Genomic DNA, 18,156 nt, shown 5'->3' on the forward strand with positions numbered 1-18,156 from the left:
TGAGCTTGAAGTTATAGCTATAGTAGAAGCCCTAAAGAAATTCAGGAATTACCTTTTAGGATCTAAGGTCAGGATAATTACGGATTGCGATGCTTTCCAGAAGACTATGGTTAAGAAAGATCTAACCCCTAAAGTGGCGAGATGGGCGTTACTTCTAGAAGAATTTGACTATGAAATTGTTCACAGATCTGGGCAACAAATGAAGCATGTGGATTCATTAAGTAGAAACGCTGTTATGATGGTTACTTTGTAAGGATCTTAAGTTTTACTAACGTTTATTTTAAATCTTTACTATCACTTCTTATTTTCTACTTCCGGCCAGAATTAAAAGCGTTAACTTACTTATGCAAAATTTGTCTGGCGAACGCCAAGTACTTAAGTTGCGGCTTTTTGCCAAGCGAGAGAGAAGAAGGAGCTAGTCGAAGCAGGCCGCTTGCCTTAGAAGTTTTACTCGGTTGCTGTTTGCCTTCCAGGCCAGAGGTTTAATCCTCGTGATAATTTTAAACGTATTGTAGTGTTAACAGTTCTCTGTACTACATACGGCTTCCTGTTAATATCCGGCCAATCTTACACGTAGGCCCTTGTTGATTATTCCAAATTTAAGTTAGAGTTTAGTTATATTTTTATATTCTTACGTTCAGACCACAAGTAGTTGGTCTCTGTATTCCGAAGTACGGAAATTATTGTAAAGAGTGAAAAATAAAGGGTTTCGTATACCCTTCCTGTGTATCTTGTCTACTTCCCACAGTTATTGAACATAGCTTTAGTAAGCTCCCTGTTCCGAGTCAGGTCTGTGCATGTTCCCAAAGAAAGTAAGACGGAACATTGAACCTGATAGTGGCGCCCAACGAAGAAGAATAACCATGGCCGAGTTTCAAGAAGAACCTGTGCTGCCTGCAGAAGCGGCTCAGAATCCAGAAATGCCAGCTGCCGCCCTGGAAGGATTTGGTTACATCGTCCAGACCATGCGCGCTTCGATGAAACCAGAAGCAACATTTAATGGAAACTCACCGGTAACCAGTTTTTTGGAAAAATTGGATGACCACTTCATGCTCTACCCCGTGCACGAGTTTCAAAAAGTTACCTTAGCTACCAGCGCTTTGAGGGGCCAAGCGCTTAACTGGTTCAAATGTATAGGCAGAAGTCTCTTGGGTCCAGCAGGAAGTCCCACCTATACTTACGAGAATTTCAAGACTGCCCTAGTAAAAGCCTTCCCCGTCGTAAGGGATCGTGCGAAATTAGAAACGGAACTTTTCAGCATATATCAGCAAAGAATCGAAAATCTCTCAAGTTTTATTTTAAGAAAAATTCACGTCTTCAAACTCTTGTATGGAAACCGTCCGGATCCTGAGATAATTCAAGTGATTTTGCCGAGGTTACTTACCCAAGTGCAAGACTTTATTGAATTAAGGAATCCGACTACACTGGAAAAATTATTTGAGCTAGCAATCCAGTTTGAAAGTAGAAGAACGGCGGACATTGAAAGAAGACGCCAATATCAACAACGAAACCAATTTGGTGCGCCAAGACCACAGCAAAGTCAAGCACACGGCTACGGAAGCAAAGCGAATCAGTGCGCAAGGAAACCCGAGCATTCAAAAACAGCCGGCGAACGTCGACAGTTCAATAGCAATCCAGGAAAAAAGTCTCAAGGCCAGTGGAAAAAGAAGGAAAGCATGGAAATGAAAAATGATTTAAACTAAAACGGATTTCTGCTGACGGGAGGGTGCGGAAATCCGAAGGCCAAGAAAACCCCTCTTCCTTCAAGTTAAATACAGTAATGGTGAAAAATTTGACTCTTCCGAAAATTGAAGTGTTGGTGAATAATATCCCAGCCACCGCACTCCTGGATACAGGCGCGCAGTGTTCCTGTGTGGCAGAAGATTTTTTTAGGAAGTATTTTCGTAAATATCGCATATATAATTCGGATAATACGACAGTGTTAGCTGCGCAAGGAGAAAGATGTAAGTGCATGGGTAAATTACCACTATACATCCGTATCAAGGACGAACAAGTAAAGGTTATGTTTTTCATAGTAAAGAATCTGCAAGCACATATTATCTTAGGAATAGATTTTCTTTCAGAGGCAGAAGCAACGCTGGATTTTAATGAAGCGTCCCTTAAGCTGACGGTGAAAACAGTTCGAGAAGAAAAGGCTGAACCGCCGATGTTAAACCTTGACCACCTGCCTAATGAAGAGCAACGAGGAATCCGACAAGTGGTAAGTGAATTTGCTTCGTTATTTAGTAATATTCCAGGATTTACTCAGGTTACTAACCATAGTATTGACACCGGAGATTCAATGCCAGTTCGCCACAAAGCTTACCGGTATGATAAGAATAAGGAAAAAATTATAGAATGGCATATCACCGATATGCTACGTAAAAAGATCATAACGCCCATCTCAAGTAGTTATGCTAGCCCGGTGGTTTTATGTAAGAAAAATAATGACTATCCATTGACACATCCAAAAAGATGGAGATTCGCGATTGACTACCGTAAATTAAACTCCATAACTAAATATCCGGTATATCCATTACCTATTATTGAAGAAATTCTAAGGAACATAACATCGACCAGATATATGACGACTTTAGACTTAACGACTGGTTATTTTCAAATAGGGCTTAGGCCCGAGGACGTGCCTAAGACTGCTTTTATAACCAAGTCTGGCACTTATGCATTCCTGCGTATGCCGTTTGGCCTTTCAGGGGCACCGGCAACATTTCAGCGATGTATGGACATTGTGTTAAGGCCTGTTCTTGGAAAGTCCACATTTATCTATTTAGACGATATCATTATTACTAGTGATAATCTCGACCAACATGTACAGGATTTAAGACAGGTGTTTTCTTTATTAAATGAGGCCGGACTAAAAAGTTAATGTCGAAAAGTGCAAATTTGCAGCCCCTGAATTAAAATATTTAGGTTACAAAACATCTCAGAGAAGAATCGAGACAGACGAATCAAAAATAATCGCTGTACAAAAGTATCCGACTCCAAACACCGCGAAGAAGCTCTCTTCTTTTCTAGGACTTTGTTCATATTATAGGTCCTTTATAAAAGATTTTGCACCTATTGCTGAACCATTGTTAAAATTAAAAAGGAAAAAGGTAAGATTCTCGTGGACGGCCGAAGCCAATAGTGCGTTCGAAAAATTAAAACAAGCATTAACGCAAGCCCCTGTGTTGAAATTTCCTGAAAAGGATGAGAATTTAGAAATTTCAGCGGATGCTTCGGATTATGCGGTAGGAGCGGTACTTTCACAAAATCAGCAGCCCGTGGCATTTTTTAGCCGAACTTTAAATCAAACACAAATAAACTATTCCGCGACCGAGAGAGAGGCACTTGCAGTTCTGTTAGCAGTGCAAAAGTTCCGAGTCTATTTTGGAAAGGCGCCAATAACAGTGTACTCTGATCATGCGGCGGTAACTAGATTGTACTCAGGGAAAAACTTATCCCCAAGGTTAATAAGATGGGCACTCAAGCTACAAGAATATAATCTGGTAATCAAGCATACCCCCGGAAAAGAAAATATCGTAGCAGATGCCCTATCCAGAATTAAAATAGATGAAGAAGGTAATACTGTAAAGGTGGCAATGCTCACAGCATGTACAATAAATTCCCGAGAAACTGTATAACCGAACTGGGTAAGGATCCTGAGTTTGGAAGCATTTCTGAGTATTTAAAGGATCCTGAAAATTTTAGCCACCAAGATATTGTGGCGATAAGATATAGGGCGGCCCATTACGAACTAATAGATGGTCTATTATTTTATACAAAAACTACAAATTCCAACAACGAATTTCGACCTGTTTTCCCAGCTAGTCTTAGATTAAATATTCTGCAGGAGTTGCATGACAGCCCTTTAGCTTCTCATGCTGGTATTCGAAAAACTATACAAAGCGTACGCGAGGCAGTCTATTTTCCTGAACTGCAAAAGTTAACAAGGGCGTATGTCCAGTCCTGCCCAACATGTCAAGCAGTTAATTATATTAATTTCCGCCCGGCCGGGTTTGTAATAGTATTAAATCCGAATTTCCAAATGAAATAATTGGCATCGATTTATTGGGCCCTTTCCCAAAAAGTCGCTATCTCCTTGTTATGGTTGATCATTTTAGTAAATGGACCGAAATTGTTCCCTTAAAACGAGCCTCCGCGAAATTAGTTACTGATTCTATTTTAAATAAATATATTTTAAAATACGGGGCTCCCCTAAAAGTTATATCGGATAATGGTCCTCAATTTGTAAGTAACGTATTTGAAGACATGTGCCAAAAACTGGGCATACGTCATTTAAAAATGGTCCCTTATCGGCCGCAATCAAATATAGCGGAACGGGTCAATAGAAATATAGTCAAAATTATCCGTAGTTATGTTAAAAATTTTCATAAAAGCTGGGATAACTATGTCAATGAATTTGCTTTCGCCCTTAGGACCGCAAAACATGATACAACGGGCAAAACTCCTGCTGAGTTATTTTTAGGTAGAAAGATTATAACGCCGTTAGATAAATTATTTTATGTGCAACAAAGAGCCCCAGAATTTAAAATGGGTGATATAGAAAAATTAATTAAAGAAGCAAAAAAGAATACTGAAGTAGCACAGAGAAAACAGAAGTTTTATTATGATACGAAACGACGGGGAGTAACTTATAAAGTAGGGAATGAAGTGTTAAAAATTAAGCATTCACTTTCTTCAGCACCAGAAGATAAAATTGCCAAATTATTTCCACGATTTGAAGGACCATATGTCATAGAAAAAATAACTCACGCTGTAGTGGTGTTAAAAGCCAGGAATGGCGAAACATGCTCCGCAAACATTGATCAAATCAAACCCTACTATGATAGTAATAAAATGCAAATTTTCAAAGATCTTTTGCAGGATCCGGCACGGCAGACACGGCAGGCACAAGCTCCAGAGGTGGAACAACGTCAAGCATAAGGACAAGCCATTAGGAGGCAGGAGCAATTGAAAAGAAAGTTTCCCCGTTGGAAAATTGAAGGTAACAAGAAAAAGAAGCCGTTCCACCGTCCAGAAAAGAGAGCTCACGAACACCCCCAGAATGAAGAAGGGAGAAGTACGACGAATGTAAAGAAAACCAGGAGAAATAACGGCAACTATAACCCGGCTTCCAAACGGAAGATCAACTCATCGCACAGGACTCTCCGCAGCAAATGTCGCCGAACTGCGGAAGGGCCACCAGCGGCGGAGGAAAAGTTACAAGGAAAATTTGAACGGCCAGCAACGAGGTCCAAGCAGGAACGCGAAAGAAGTGTCCCGGTTCCGCCAAGACCAGCTGCCATCAAACGGCCAAGACCACAGGCAGAGGCGAAAAAGAAGGTATTCAAGGGTGACCGGACTCGAGGAAAAAGAAAGCTTCTAGAGGAAGGCACTGAAGGGAGAGCCCGCACAAGAAGGAGGATAAATCAAACCAGAATCTGCGCTACCTTCCAGGACTGGGCTCAGAAAATAATGTCCGAATATCACAAAGATAAGTAAAATTTTATGTTACTTTGCAAACTTAAGTTAATCTTTCATTCTTACTGCAAGTGGCAGATTTCAAGAAGTTTTACCTCATGTGAGGTCTACCTTTATCGCCAAAAAGGCGAGAAATGAGTTGTTACCGATTTTGGTATTATGTTTTTCAATTACTCGCGCGTAAAACTAAAGTTGATGTATAATAGGAATGTGTAAATACTTAAATATTGTAAAAGTTATTGTATAAATTTTATTTAAAACATTCTGGCAAGAAAGAAGTTTTAGTCTGAAAGACTTTTTGAAATGTAGTATTTCAATGTAGAAGAATCGGCACTTGCTTTGAAAAGAATAGAAGTTAACAATATACTACTAATGTATGTTTTAAAATGCGTAAAATTAACGGCATGTTAATATGTTCTTATATACAATGTGAACTGTTATTTTAAATGTTAAGAAATACTATGATATGGTAAAAGTGAAAGTAATGAAAAAAAAAATTTTTTTCGTGTGACTGAAAAAAGACCAAATTATGGTGAATATGTGTTAAAGGTTGAATGAATGTAGTTAGGCTCTCTGACGCTACACTTCAGAGTTAGCCACTTTCAGAATAGTACCTCAGGGTTTAGACTAGAAGATAGGGTGTGTTACGAGGTCTGGTTATGTTGAATTTTAACACGTTAGTGTTTTGACTGTAGGAGGCAGTGTTGAACACGTATACATAAACACATTCGTGTTTGGTGTTCTTTTACAACACATGTCAGAGAGCACGGGGAGAGATAATTAAAATAGTCATGAATGAAATAAGAATGTTAAGAAAAATATAAATATGCATGTTACTTGCCATTTCATTGTGTAACATTTCATTAAACTAGTTTTCCTTCCAGATCTCTGGAAGGAACCAGATTTGAATAAAAGCTCCTGTTTAGATGCAGTACAGATGAAAAATTGGGTGTCCATGGAGCTGCTATTGTAAAAACAATTTTTTTTTTAAATTTCTAGTTTCTAGTGAGAAATGTTTGTAAAAGATTGGCCTCGCGTTAGATTCTAGGGCTAAAAGTTTTCAACAAGGTCGTTTTAGACCTCAGTTTCAAACTAATTAACTCTGGCGGGAAGTATGTAAGCTCCCTGTTCCGAGTCAGGTCTGTGCATGTTCCCAAAGAAAGTAAGACGGAACATTGAACCTGATAACTTGTTCTCAGGGAGAAGTTACAGCCAAAATTGCAGCTGCGCAAAGAAGTGATGAGCGTCTCCAGTTGCTAAAATCCTTAGTCGAGCAAGGACAAAAGAAAGATTTCCTAGTGAAAAATGGAGTATTATACAAGTTCGACAGTGGTCGCGAGCTACTTGTGGTACTCGAAGCATTAGAGCTAGAAATCATATGTAGTATCCACAACAAGGGACACTTCGCAGTGTTCTAAAACAGAAGATCTGCTAAAAACCGACTTTTGTATTCCTAACCTTAGAAAACGAATTGAACAAGTTATTTCAAATTGTATAGAATGCATTTTGTGCGACAGAAAACGAGGTAAGAGCGAAAGGTTGCTGAATCGCATACCAAAAGAGAGTATTCCTTTGAGCTCTTTTCATATCGATTTTATAGGACCATTACCTTCGACAAATAAGAACTACAATCTCATCTTAACCGTGGTTGACGCATTCCCAAAGTTCGTGTGGCTCTACCCAGTTAAGTCTACATCAACTCAAGAGGCATTGCAGAAGCTGAAACTGCAACAATCAACTTTCGGTAATCCTCTGAGAATTATAAGTGATAAAGGTACGGCCTTTACCTCTAAAGACTTTGAAGATTACTGTAGTCAAGAGAAAATCCAGCACATATTTACAACTACAGGAGTTCCTAGACGAAATGGACAAGTGGAAAGGATTCATCTCACTCTGATTCCGGTCCTATCCAAATTATTCATAGATGATCCAACCAAGTGGTACAAATATGTTGGAGATGTACAAAGGATCTTGAACAGTACTAAGAGCAGAAGCACAAAGAGTTCTCCATTTGAACTCCCCACTGGTGTTAAAATGAAAAATCGAGAGGACTTAAAGATTATGGAAATTCTCGGAGAAGAAGAAAAAAATATTATGATGAAAGATTGAGAAGATATGAGAGAGGAAGCAAGGAAAAACATTCTAAAAATTCAGGAAGAGAATAGAAAAACATACAACAAGAATAGAAAAGAGGCACAGGTATATAATGTGAACGACCTAGTTGCCATACAAAGAACGCAGTATGGAGGTGGTCTGAAGTTAAGGCCAAAGTTCTTCGGTCCATACCGTATAACAGCGAGGAAAGGCAAAGATCGCTACCAGGTGAAAAAAGTGGGACAGCATGAAGGTCCTGGATTTACCACTACAGCAGCTGATCTCATGAAGCCGTGGACTGCTACAGTATAGGATTATGTGTGGTTCTTCCACACATCTTTCTTTTTTTTTCCTTTTCTTTCTTTTTTTTTTTTTTAAATTTATTTTCAGGTGCTGTCTTAATGTTCCAGTGTCGCTGATCCGTGTTTTCGAGGACGAAAAGTGTCAGGACGGACGAGCTGTGGTATCTGTAAGGACGACACAATCACCAGAGGGCCTCACCGATACGCCAGCAGCGAGAGCGAGGTGGAAGAGGAGTATGACAGAGACCTTCTTTTGCTATCCCACGCGAAGGTGGTGAGATGTCTACACGTGAAAGTGTAGAATAAGGAACTGTAGTTTTCCACGCGTAGGTAGTAAACTGATTGTATAATACAAGCGCAAGTATACATCAGCAAGTGCGAGTAGGCACTAATCGGTTATGTGATAAGACTGGCAAAAACTATACAGAATCCTATTTGTATAGAAAGGCACTTGTATTTTATTCAATCTGTACCTTCTTCTGATTTTCTTTATCAAATGTTCTGTGGTGTGAAAAACACGTTGGAATTGTTATTTAACATCTTCAACTCCCCCACTACATATATATTATATATATTGACGAAACGTGCTTATGATATTAGCTAGATTGGAGTTTTCTCATGCTTTTTCCTTGATAAGTCTGTGAAACCTCGAATTGGGCTAACTGATCACTTTTGCAATTCTTTGTATATAATTTCTTTGTCTTTAAAATATTTGTGATTGTTTGCAAACATAATTGATGTTTTTTAGGTTGTTAAAAATTTTTTTTAGTCTTTTCTAATTTTCAATTTTGTTTTTGTAGATTATTTTGTTTAGTAGTTATTATAGGAGGGTTTTTCGCGTAAACTTTAACTACTTTACTATTGTATTATTGTTTCTACTTGATGTTACTTGTATACTCTGGGACTGCAGTATCAAATGTACAAAATTAGCAAGAATTTTTACTTATATATATATATATATATATATATACTATATGTAATATTTTCCTCCTAACTAGTGGTTAGCGGCGCTGATTGCAGTGCCGATGGACCCAGGTTCGAATCCCGGAGAAGGCATGGATGTTTGTAAATGTATAATGTCGTGCGGCATGGCGGCTTTCTAAATATGCGACGAGCCGAAAGTCCTGTCGTGGGGTTTGGTGGAAGGAAAGAGGGCTTTCAGACACACGGATCTGTCCCCCTGGGGTGCTCTCCATCAAAACTGGGGTGGAGACTGAGCTAAATCGCACTGTCACCTGAATGGTGCTTAAGGCTGTTGCCAACGGCAGGCGTATCCTAGCGCTTCTTGCCACGAGGAATTTAGTGGGCTCGGGCTGACTACGTCAGACAAGTGGGCATAAGCAACAACAAAAACATATGTAACATATGTATTTACATACACATATATATGTAATGTGTATATATCCATGTAACTATATATATATGCACTTTATGTGTGTGTATATATATATATAAACACAAACCAATTGCTTTGAAAAAAAAACACAAACATGCCTAGTATTTTCGCCCATTAAGCTGCAGAAAAATTATCATTAAAGGCATAAAGTAAGAAATTTAGAACTAATATTTCACAAAGATCAGAAATTGAAATTCATAATTAATAAATTTCAAATAATCATAGAAATGCAATAATAAATTAAAAATTTTTTTTAAAACCAAAACATTTCAAACATTTTATTGATAAAGCCCACATACTTCCACTTTTGGTGCGAATTAAAAGCTCTTCGGACCATCTTCCATTACCGGCTGCAGTTCGTCCACGAACGCGGATTGAGTAATCTGTATAAGCATTCAACTCCTGAATTACTAAATTCATATTTTCCGTGGTGTATTGCTTTTCTTCTGATGTATTCTTGTTGATCGTTTCAACAGTATAATCAAGAACACGGCCCCTGAATGGCAGAGGTTCGGACCATTTTATAATTAAAGTAGAGTCGGTGACATTTACCACCTCAGGTTTGGATGGAAGAAGTGGAACTGCAAATGGAAAAAAATGTGTAAGAGTTGAGGAGCACAGAAAAATTTCATTCGTGGATACTAACAACATAAAGCAAGAAAACTTAGTTTAATCAGGAGCAAAATTTTGTAACTGTAATTTATATCTTATTTAAGATCAAAATATGTTGTGTCTATACACTGGTGTGCAAAAATTAAGAACGAGACGGTTTTTTTCAATATAACTTTGTACAAAAGCTTTCCAAATCAACACATTTAATACCGTAAGATCCCCAATACGTAAGGACATGAGTAATGTAAGCAACACTTACTAAAAGAGAAATCAGAGGGATAAAAAGAAGCCTTATTGAAAAAGTAGCATGGAGCGCAATGCGACTGAAGGCCAAAACATCCCTTTGATGGGTGTCCAGCAAGAAACATCCGGTCTTTAATAGGGGATATGATCTCCCCTGACTGCTAGGCAGGTTTCACAGCTGTAGTTGGTTGTGGTAGTCGTGCCGAGACAGATAAGCATCGTTGTGTTAAACCGTAGCGTAGGGTTCAGTTGCTTCACACATGTCACCGTCGATCGACGCATAGATGACACCCATTTTTTGTTTGTTTAACAATAAACTTTAATAAGTAAACAATTCTTGATTATTATACATTATATGTACAAGCATGAATAGATAAGTCCGGCATGGTCTCCGCCGGATGAGAAAAACAATCTCTCCATGACGAAAGAAAATGGCGATTGTCATCCGCCCAAAAAAACTCCGACCGTCCCGTCCGACAACCAGGGTGCAAAGTCCTCTTCGCCCCCCTCGTCTTCTTGTTCGTCCTTTCTACTTCCGTCCAACGAGCCACCTGCTCCGTCGGACTAATTATTCCGCTCGCTAGGCTTTTCCTTCTCCTTCTCGGGTTATGGGCATTACACGCCCCCACCAAGATGAAGATTTGCCTCTTAAAGGCTAATTTTCACAACAGGTTCAACCGAACCGTTCAGCGTTCATTAGAAATAATGTAGAGTTCATTAGAAATAATGTAGAGTTCATTAGAAATAATGTAGAGTTCATTAGATACAAAACCCAGCGTTCATCCTAAGCAATTCCGAATTCGTCAGAATCAGAATTCAGAGGTTTATTAGTTGACACACTTGATTTCATACAAAATGTCAAAGTTCCTGATGGCTTACATGGATACTGAAATTTTTCAGCCTCCTACCCGACCAAGTGCAGGGGGTACTTAGAAACCAAAATCTGATCAGGATACAAAAGTCTTCTTACCATGTTTTTTCGTTTAACAAATACAAATATTACACTAAACCTAACTGCATAAATACATTCTACATTAGACAAACACTTTTTGTTTACCAACATCATTTAAACAAATTATCTCGAAAAGTATTTTAAGGCAAGAATTACGAACTTCTGAATATCTGTGGTTCCTTTCTTTAAAAAAAAAAAAATATTACTATTTTTCACACCAATCGTGACAATGCATCTGCGGCTCGATGTTGTACTCCTGGACGATAAGTGATTTTTAAATTCCATCTTTGCAAAGAGAGAGCCCAACGTGTTAATTTTGGACTCCTAGGTGTAATTTCAGTGAGATATTTCAAAGGGTTATGGTCCGTAATGATTTCCACCGTCCCCCCGAAAATCCACTTATCAAATTTCTTGAGCCCGAATAACACTGCCCAGGCCTCCTTTTCTATGGCTGCCCAATTCTTTTGAGCCCCAGAAAATTTTTGGGATGCAAAAGCTATTGGTTTAAAATGCCCTTGTGCATCTCTCTGAGTTAGACAACAACCGACGGCCACATCTGATGCATCAGAATGCACCTGAAATGGAAAATTAAAGTCAGGCGTGGTCAGAGACGTCACCTGACACAGCATATCTTTCAACTTCTGGAAAGCCGCGTCTTCAACTTGACCCCACCGTACACTATTCGGCGCATTCTTTTTAGTCAAATCCGTCAAAGGTCCAGCTATCTCGGCATAGTTCGGGATATATGAGCGATAAAATCCCATGAGACCCAATACCGAACGGACTCTCTTTTTATTCGTGGGCCTTTCTAGCACTTTAATTGCTGCAATCTTACTAGGATCTGGGCCGTGTTTGCCGTTTCCTATCTTATGTCCTAGGTAATCTATTTCCTTAGCTGCAAAATCACACTTACTGAGCCTGACAGAAAATTTTAACTGTTCCAGTATCTTAAGGATCGTTTCTAGATGCTTCAGGTGTTCTTCAAACGTGTTTGAAAAAATTATAATATCGTCTATATATGCTTGGGCGAAATCGCTGTACTGGAAAAGAACCTTATTCATTTCTCTTTGAAAGGTACCTGACGCTCCTGCCAAACCAAACGGCATGACGTTCCACTGAAACGTCCCGTTGTGAGTTGAAAACGCTGTCAGTGGTTTACTTGATTCCTCCATTCCGATTTGCCAGTATCCTCTGCGCATATCTAAACTTGATAGCCATTTTGAATGCCCAGCCACATATATTAATTCATGCATATCCTTCATAGGAAATGCCGGCACTTTAGTGATCGAATTCAATGCCCTGAAATCAACGCACATCCTGATTGTCGCGTCTTTCTTGACCACACACACAACCGGGTGGGCTATGTCCGCTTCCGACGGTTCAATGAGACCCAGCTCTAGAAGTTCCTTGACTTGTTTGTCCACCTCTTTGCGATATGCCATTGGAATGCCATAACAATGAGGTTTTTTTCTGTCTGCTCCAGGCATAATATCAATCTTATGTTGTCCTACTCTAGCAGGTTGAACATGTCTCAAAAATAAGTTCTTGTACTTTCTCAACAGTAGTTTTAGATCATTAATCTGCTTGTTGTTAAGATTAGTGGTACTTAGATTATTTAACCTGCTTTCAAAACTACTATCCTGGTCTAAAGTAGAGGGAATATTGTCTACCTCCCCGAACTCTTCCCCGTCAAACATTACATTGATTGCATTTGACCGCACAATGAATTTCCTTATTTTATTTTGATGTACATGCTTAATGCTCCCGTCAGCCAATTCTACTAAAAAAGAGTGTGGGTTTTTTCTTTCCTTTATCACTGCAGGACCCTGCCAACGAGCATATAACCTGTTGCTTGAATCAGGTATGAGGACTACAACCCTATCTCCTATTTCAAAAGTTTTACTCGAAGAGCGCAAATTATAATACTGCGCCATCCTACCTTGTTGGATTTCACTCGTAAGATCAGCTTGCTCAGCAGCACGTTTCAACCGCTCCTTCAAATCTTGCAAATATTTATGAATTGGCTTCAGATCGAATTTTAATTCGTCATGCTCCCCTAACCATGTAGATTTTAAAATAGATAACGGTCCTTGTGGGGGTCTACCATACAATAGTTGGAAAGGTGATACCCCTGTAGTACTGTTAGGTATTTCCCTGTATGCCCACAATGCGTAAGGTATTTGGACATGCCAAGCTCGACCTTCCTCTCTAATAATATGATGCAACATACGTTTCAAAGTCTGATTAAACCTTTCGACTAAACCATTTGACTGAGGGTACATGGGTGTCGAAAATCTCGGACTGGATCCTAATCTTTTCTCAAATTCCCGTGTTAAGTCTGCGTTAAAATTGGTACCATTATCTGACGCTATCACATTAGGAATTCCGGTCCTGGAGAAAATCTGCAGCAACGCGTCGCAGGTAGTCTTTGCCGTCAGACTGGTTAATGGCACTGCCTCGGCCCATCTAGTATGCTGGTCCACCAAGCACAAAATATATTTATGCCCCTTCGAACTAGGAGGATCTATAGGTCCGATTAAATCTACATTGACAACCTGAAAAGGTAACCCTGGTCTTGCTACTGGAGTAATTGGCGCTCTGTCCTTTACTTTCACTGGCTTTGTTAATTGACAACTTTCACATGATTCGCAAAATTCCTGGACATCTCTTTTCACGTTTTCCCAATAAAAGGAATAACGAATCCTCTCTAATGTTTTTTTAATTCCCATGTGTCCTCCAAACACTGATGCATGCGCGAGCTCTAGAATTTCATTCCTTCTGCATTTAGGAACAACTAATTGCTCTGCACTCTGTCCCAAAATCTTGTCCCGATGAAAAAGAAAACCGTCCCTCACAAAATAATTTCCTTTATCCGTTTTCGCTCTTTCCCACATCTTAGATAAGTCAGTGCATTCTTTTTGTTGCTGACGAAACTCCGCTGTCTGAGATAAATTAGTTGTTTTCTCCACTAAGGGCGCTCCGACATCTGGGATAGCAGCTACGTGGCTTTGAATGTCCGTTTCTAACTTACCCTGAGGTGTTTCTGCCTCTCCCACGTTCGAGGAATCCTTCGATTCGTAGAACCAACCACTGCTACTTCCGTCTCCGTTGAACTGTCGATCTTTACAAGTGTTTTCGCCCCGTAACATATATAACACCTGTGGGGGTAATAAAACATCTTCAACTAAAGATTTTGCCACCGCGCAAAGTATCTCCTGATGCACATTTGTACCCTTTCCATTAATTAGTGCTAAAGGTAATTTTACTAACTCACACCTTCTCGGCGGTCCAAAAATCCCCTTCAAATAAATTGCCGATCCGCTTCCAGATCTAAAATTTGGAATTATACTTTTCTTTACAACTGTTATCTCACTGCCAGAATCGATTAATCCGTTACATATCCGACCGTTTACACTAACCTGCACTCTATCCAATTTGCACAACTCCTCTTCGATTGATTGTCTAGAAATTTCCTTTCCAAAATGTCCCGCTTTGGCAACAATAACTCTGTTCTCTTGAGTTTCGATAACCTCTCCACTATCTACTGCACTTGCTCTGTTCACTTTCGCAAATTTGTCCTTCGTATTTTTATTTTGAGGGCAATCACGCTTAAAATGCTCTCTTGACCCGCATTTGTAACATGCGAAATTTTTCTGAGGAGAGTTTATTTTGCCTCTATTTGACACTGTTGAAGCCTGCTTCTCTGGACCAAGTTTATAGCTTTCTTTTGGCTTTACTTTAATCCTCTCTGGTGATAATCCCTCTTTAATATCATTCTCTTTCCTATAACCCTTAGCGTAAGATTTCCCGGTTGCCGAAAAAAACATATCGCATTCTCTCGCTAACTCCTTTGGTTTCCACCAATTTTCACCTTGCTTAATACCAATATGAGTAGCAGTTTCCGTATCGAGCGTTTCCATTAATCTGTCCACAACTACTAACTGATTGACAGTTTCCAGATCCGTCGCTCCCCTCAATTTGCAGTAATAACTCCACATAGAATTTAATCTTGTAGCAAACTGAGTAAAATTTTCCTCCGGGTTCCTTTTAGCCCGCTTAAAATTTTCCAAACAAGTCTTAGGTGAAGGTTCATATTCCCGAAGCACTATGGTTTTCAAAGCCTCGTAATCCTCGTACTGTTCTTCCTCTAAATAAGTTAAAAGATGCGCAGCTTTGTCTCCTAACAAACACATTAACACCTTAGATTTTAAATTATCCGCTACTTTCTCACTCGCAAGGGCCTTTTCCAAACTGTTAAAAAAATAATTCCAGCCTTCTGACCCTGCGGGAACCCTCACCGTCAGCAATTTTATAGTTTTCACAATTTCATCCAAACTTTTAACTCTGGGACTCATTGTCGAATCCACCGGACCTTCCGAATTTAGACTCCGGTTTTCCGCTTCGAGTCTTAATCTTTCTAATGCTATCCGTTCGCTTTCTATGCGTAATCTCCCCTCGGCTAGCTCTATATTTTCTTTCTCTTTCCTCTCGGAAATTATCGAAGTTAACAGCTCTTTAACTACATCCTCTTCGTAATTTTTACTTCCTAGAATGATATTTTTTAATTCGATCATTTTTAAATCATCCGAGACAACTTCCCCTAATTCATCGGCCAGAAGTACAAGATCGGCCTTCTTTCCTTTCATTAAATATGCCATAATGAAATATTAAAACAATATGCACAGCAATAAAATCAAAAACTTCACTGATAATTACTATAACATAAGTCATAAAGTATAAATACAGCCACTTATTTTTGTAAAAGAGATATACAAAAATCAACCAGTTATTCTAAAAAAATTATTTTACCTACTAAAATTTAAATATACAAGTATATATGCACTCTAATCAATTATCTGAGCTTTTACATACTTTATGAGTTGATACAAAAAATGACATCTGTCAGTTAAATGTTACAACAATCCTTTTAACAAATTTTAGTACTTTACCTCAGAATAACTTTACATTTGATATGAAACAGTAATAAAACCGTAAATAGTATTTGCAGTAAGAAAAAATATCACTGAAAATTACTCTTCACTAAATACACAGTTCCCTAAATTATTCATACGACAAAAACACATACAAAAGTTTACATACATAAAATATATATATAACACTTAAATTCTACCGAGCTTCCACCATTTCCGGAATCCAAAACCAGAATTTCAATTGACCTGTGTTATGATACCCCTAAACTTTTGTATCCTGACGCAGAATAATTTTAAACTTAAAGAAAAGTAATTTAACTTCAGATAAAATTTCTCCTACAGTTTGCTTTACAATCTTGCACCTTTTAGCCGTACCCAAACAAAAAAATAAGATACCCTGCATCCGATCGAACAGAGAACTAAAAAAAATCAGTACTCACCCCTGCGATGAAGCATTTGATCCCACCGCTGCCACCATTGTAGTTGGTTGTGGTAGTCGTGCCGAGACAGATAAGCATCGTTGTGTTAAACCGTAGCGTAGGGTTCAGTTGCTTCACACATGTCACCGTCGATCGACGCATAGATGACACCCATTTTTTGTTTGTTTAACAAAAAACTTTAATAAGTAAACAATTCTTGATTATTATACATTATATGTACAAGCATGAATAGGTAAGTCCGGCATGGTCTCCGCCGGATGAGAAAAACAATCTCTCCATGACGAAAGAAAATGGCGATTGTCATCCGCCCAAAAAAACTCCGACCGTCCCGTCCGACAACCAGGGTGCAAAGTCCTCTTCGCCCCCCTCGTCTTCTTGTTCGTCCTTTCTACTTCCGTCCAACGAGCCACCTGCTCCGTCGGACTAATTATTCCGCTCGCTAGGCTTTTCCTTCTCCTTCTCGGGTTATGGGCATTACAACAGCGTCTGCCCATGCTGAGAATGAGGGTGTCAATGAGTTGTTGAGGCATTGCTGCCCATTCGTCTTGCAGCGCCAATCGAAGTTCCGGAATCGTTACTGGTGGTAAGGTACGAGCTGCCAAGCGTCTGCCTAGAAAATCCCATACATGCTCGATGGGATTGAGATCCGGAGATCGTGCCGGCCAATCCATACGTTCAATATCTTCACTCTCTAAGAGCTGTTCGGCAGCTACTGTGCGATGACATGGTGCATTGTCGTCGATGAAAAGGAACTGCGGACCCATAGCGCCTCTAAAAAGACGCACATATGGAAGAAGAATCTCGTTACAATAACGGGTCCCGTTGACTGAACCTGCGTCGAAGGTGTGAAGGTCTATACGACTACCAAGCATGATGCCTCCCCAAACGAGAACACCGCCACCTCCATACCTGTCCCTTTCAATGATGTTCGAGGGATGATTGCGGCTTCCCCGCTCTCTCCAGATGAGTAGGCGATGAGAATCGCTACTCAGACTGAATCTGCTCTCATCTGTAAAGAGTACTCGTCCCCATTCATTGTCTCTCCAATTCCGGTGTTCCCGGCACCACAGAGAACGCCTTCTCCGATGGGCAGGCGTTAGAGGTACACACCGTACAGGGCGTCGTGCAAACAGACCACCACCGTGCAGTCTTCTGGCCACGGTAAAACGCGATATCGGTCGTGCAGTCGCCTGTGTCGTGTGTCTAGCGATTTCTCCCGCTGTCTGCCGCCTGTTTCTTCTGGCCTGTAAGGCAACATACCGGTCATCTGCGGGTGTGGTTCCTCGTGGACGACCACTACTAAACCCCCGGATAGCTGTTCCTGTAGTTTAAAATTGTCTCCAAATTCGTGAAACGATGCTGTGAGCAATTCCGAACTCTGCAGCCACACTTGTCACACTGCGGCCTTCCTCCAACTTCCCAATGATTCGACCTCGGGTAAAAGCATCCAGATGTCGTCTAACAGATAGATTATTCGCCATTTCTCGCTGAGGCAGCAACTCGGTGTGATTTTAACTGCTATACGGAGTGCAATCTCTTTGCCAGAAATACTGATCTTACACCGACAACATGCTTTATACTACTCAGATACTCCCCCATTACGTCTACCTGCATATCTGCGCATGTGCTACCGTACATCACCTTACTTAATCTCCTGATTGGTCTTTCTGTCCGTTCTGCCTCTTCGTTCAGCTGATATGCTAAT

The 18,156-nt window shown here is 39.8% G+C and overlaps 1 protein-coding gene across 3 annotated transcripts in view; it reads right to left on the bottom strand.

Annotated features, from left to right (window-relative positions):
• Positions 1–18,156, bottom strand: part of LOC118191486 (phosphatidylinositol phosphatase PTPRQ-like) — a 218,975-nt gene that overhangs the window by 104,633 nt on the left and 96,186 nt on the right. For all 3 annotated transcript variants that reach the window (XR_015040580.1, XM_085814563.1, XM_085814564.1), the window contains exon 7: positions 9,573–9,854. Coding sequence is in view for 2 of the 3 variants with exons in the window: in XM_085814563.1 (XP_085670689.1) it covers positions 9,573–9,854 (282 nt within the window). In the remaining variant the exon portion in view is untranslated. The remainder of the gene's footprint in view (positions 1–9,572; positions 9,855–18,156) is intronic.

Source organism: Stegodyphus dumicola, chromosome 4 (genome assembly GCF_044657685.1).
Source record: "Stegodyphus dumicola isolate Sdum_Otavi_A_Nest chromosome 4, ASM4465768v1".
NCBI classification, from domain to species: Eukaryota; Metazoa; Arthropoda; class Arachnida; order Araneae; family Eresidae; genus Stegodyphus; species Stegodyphus dumicola.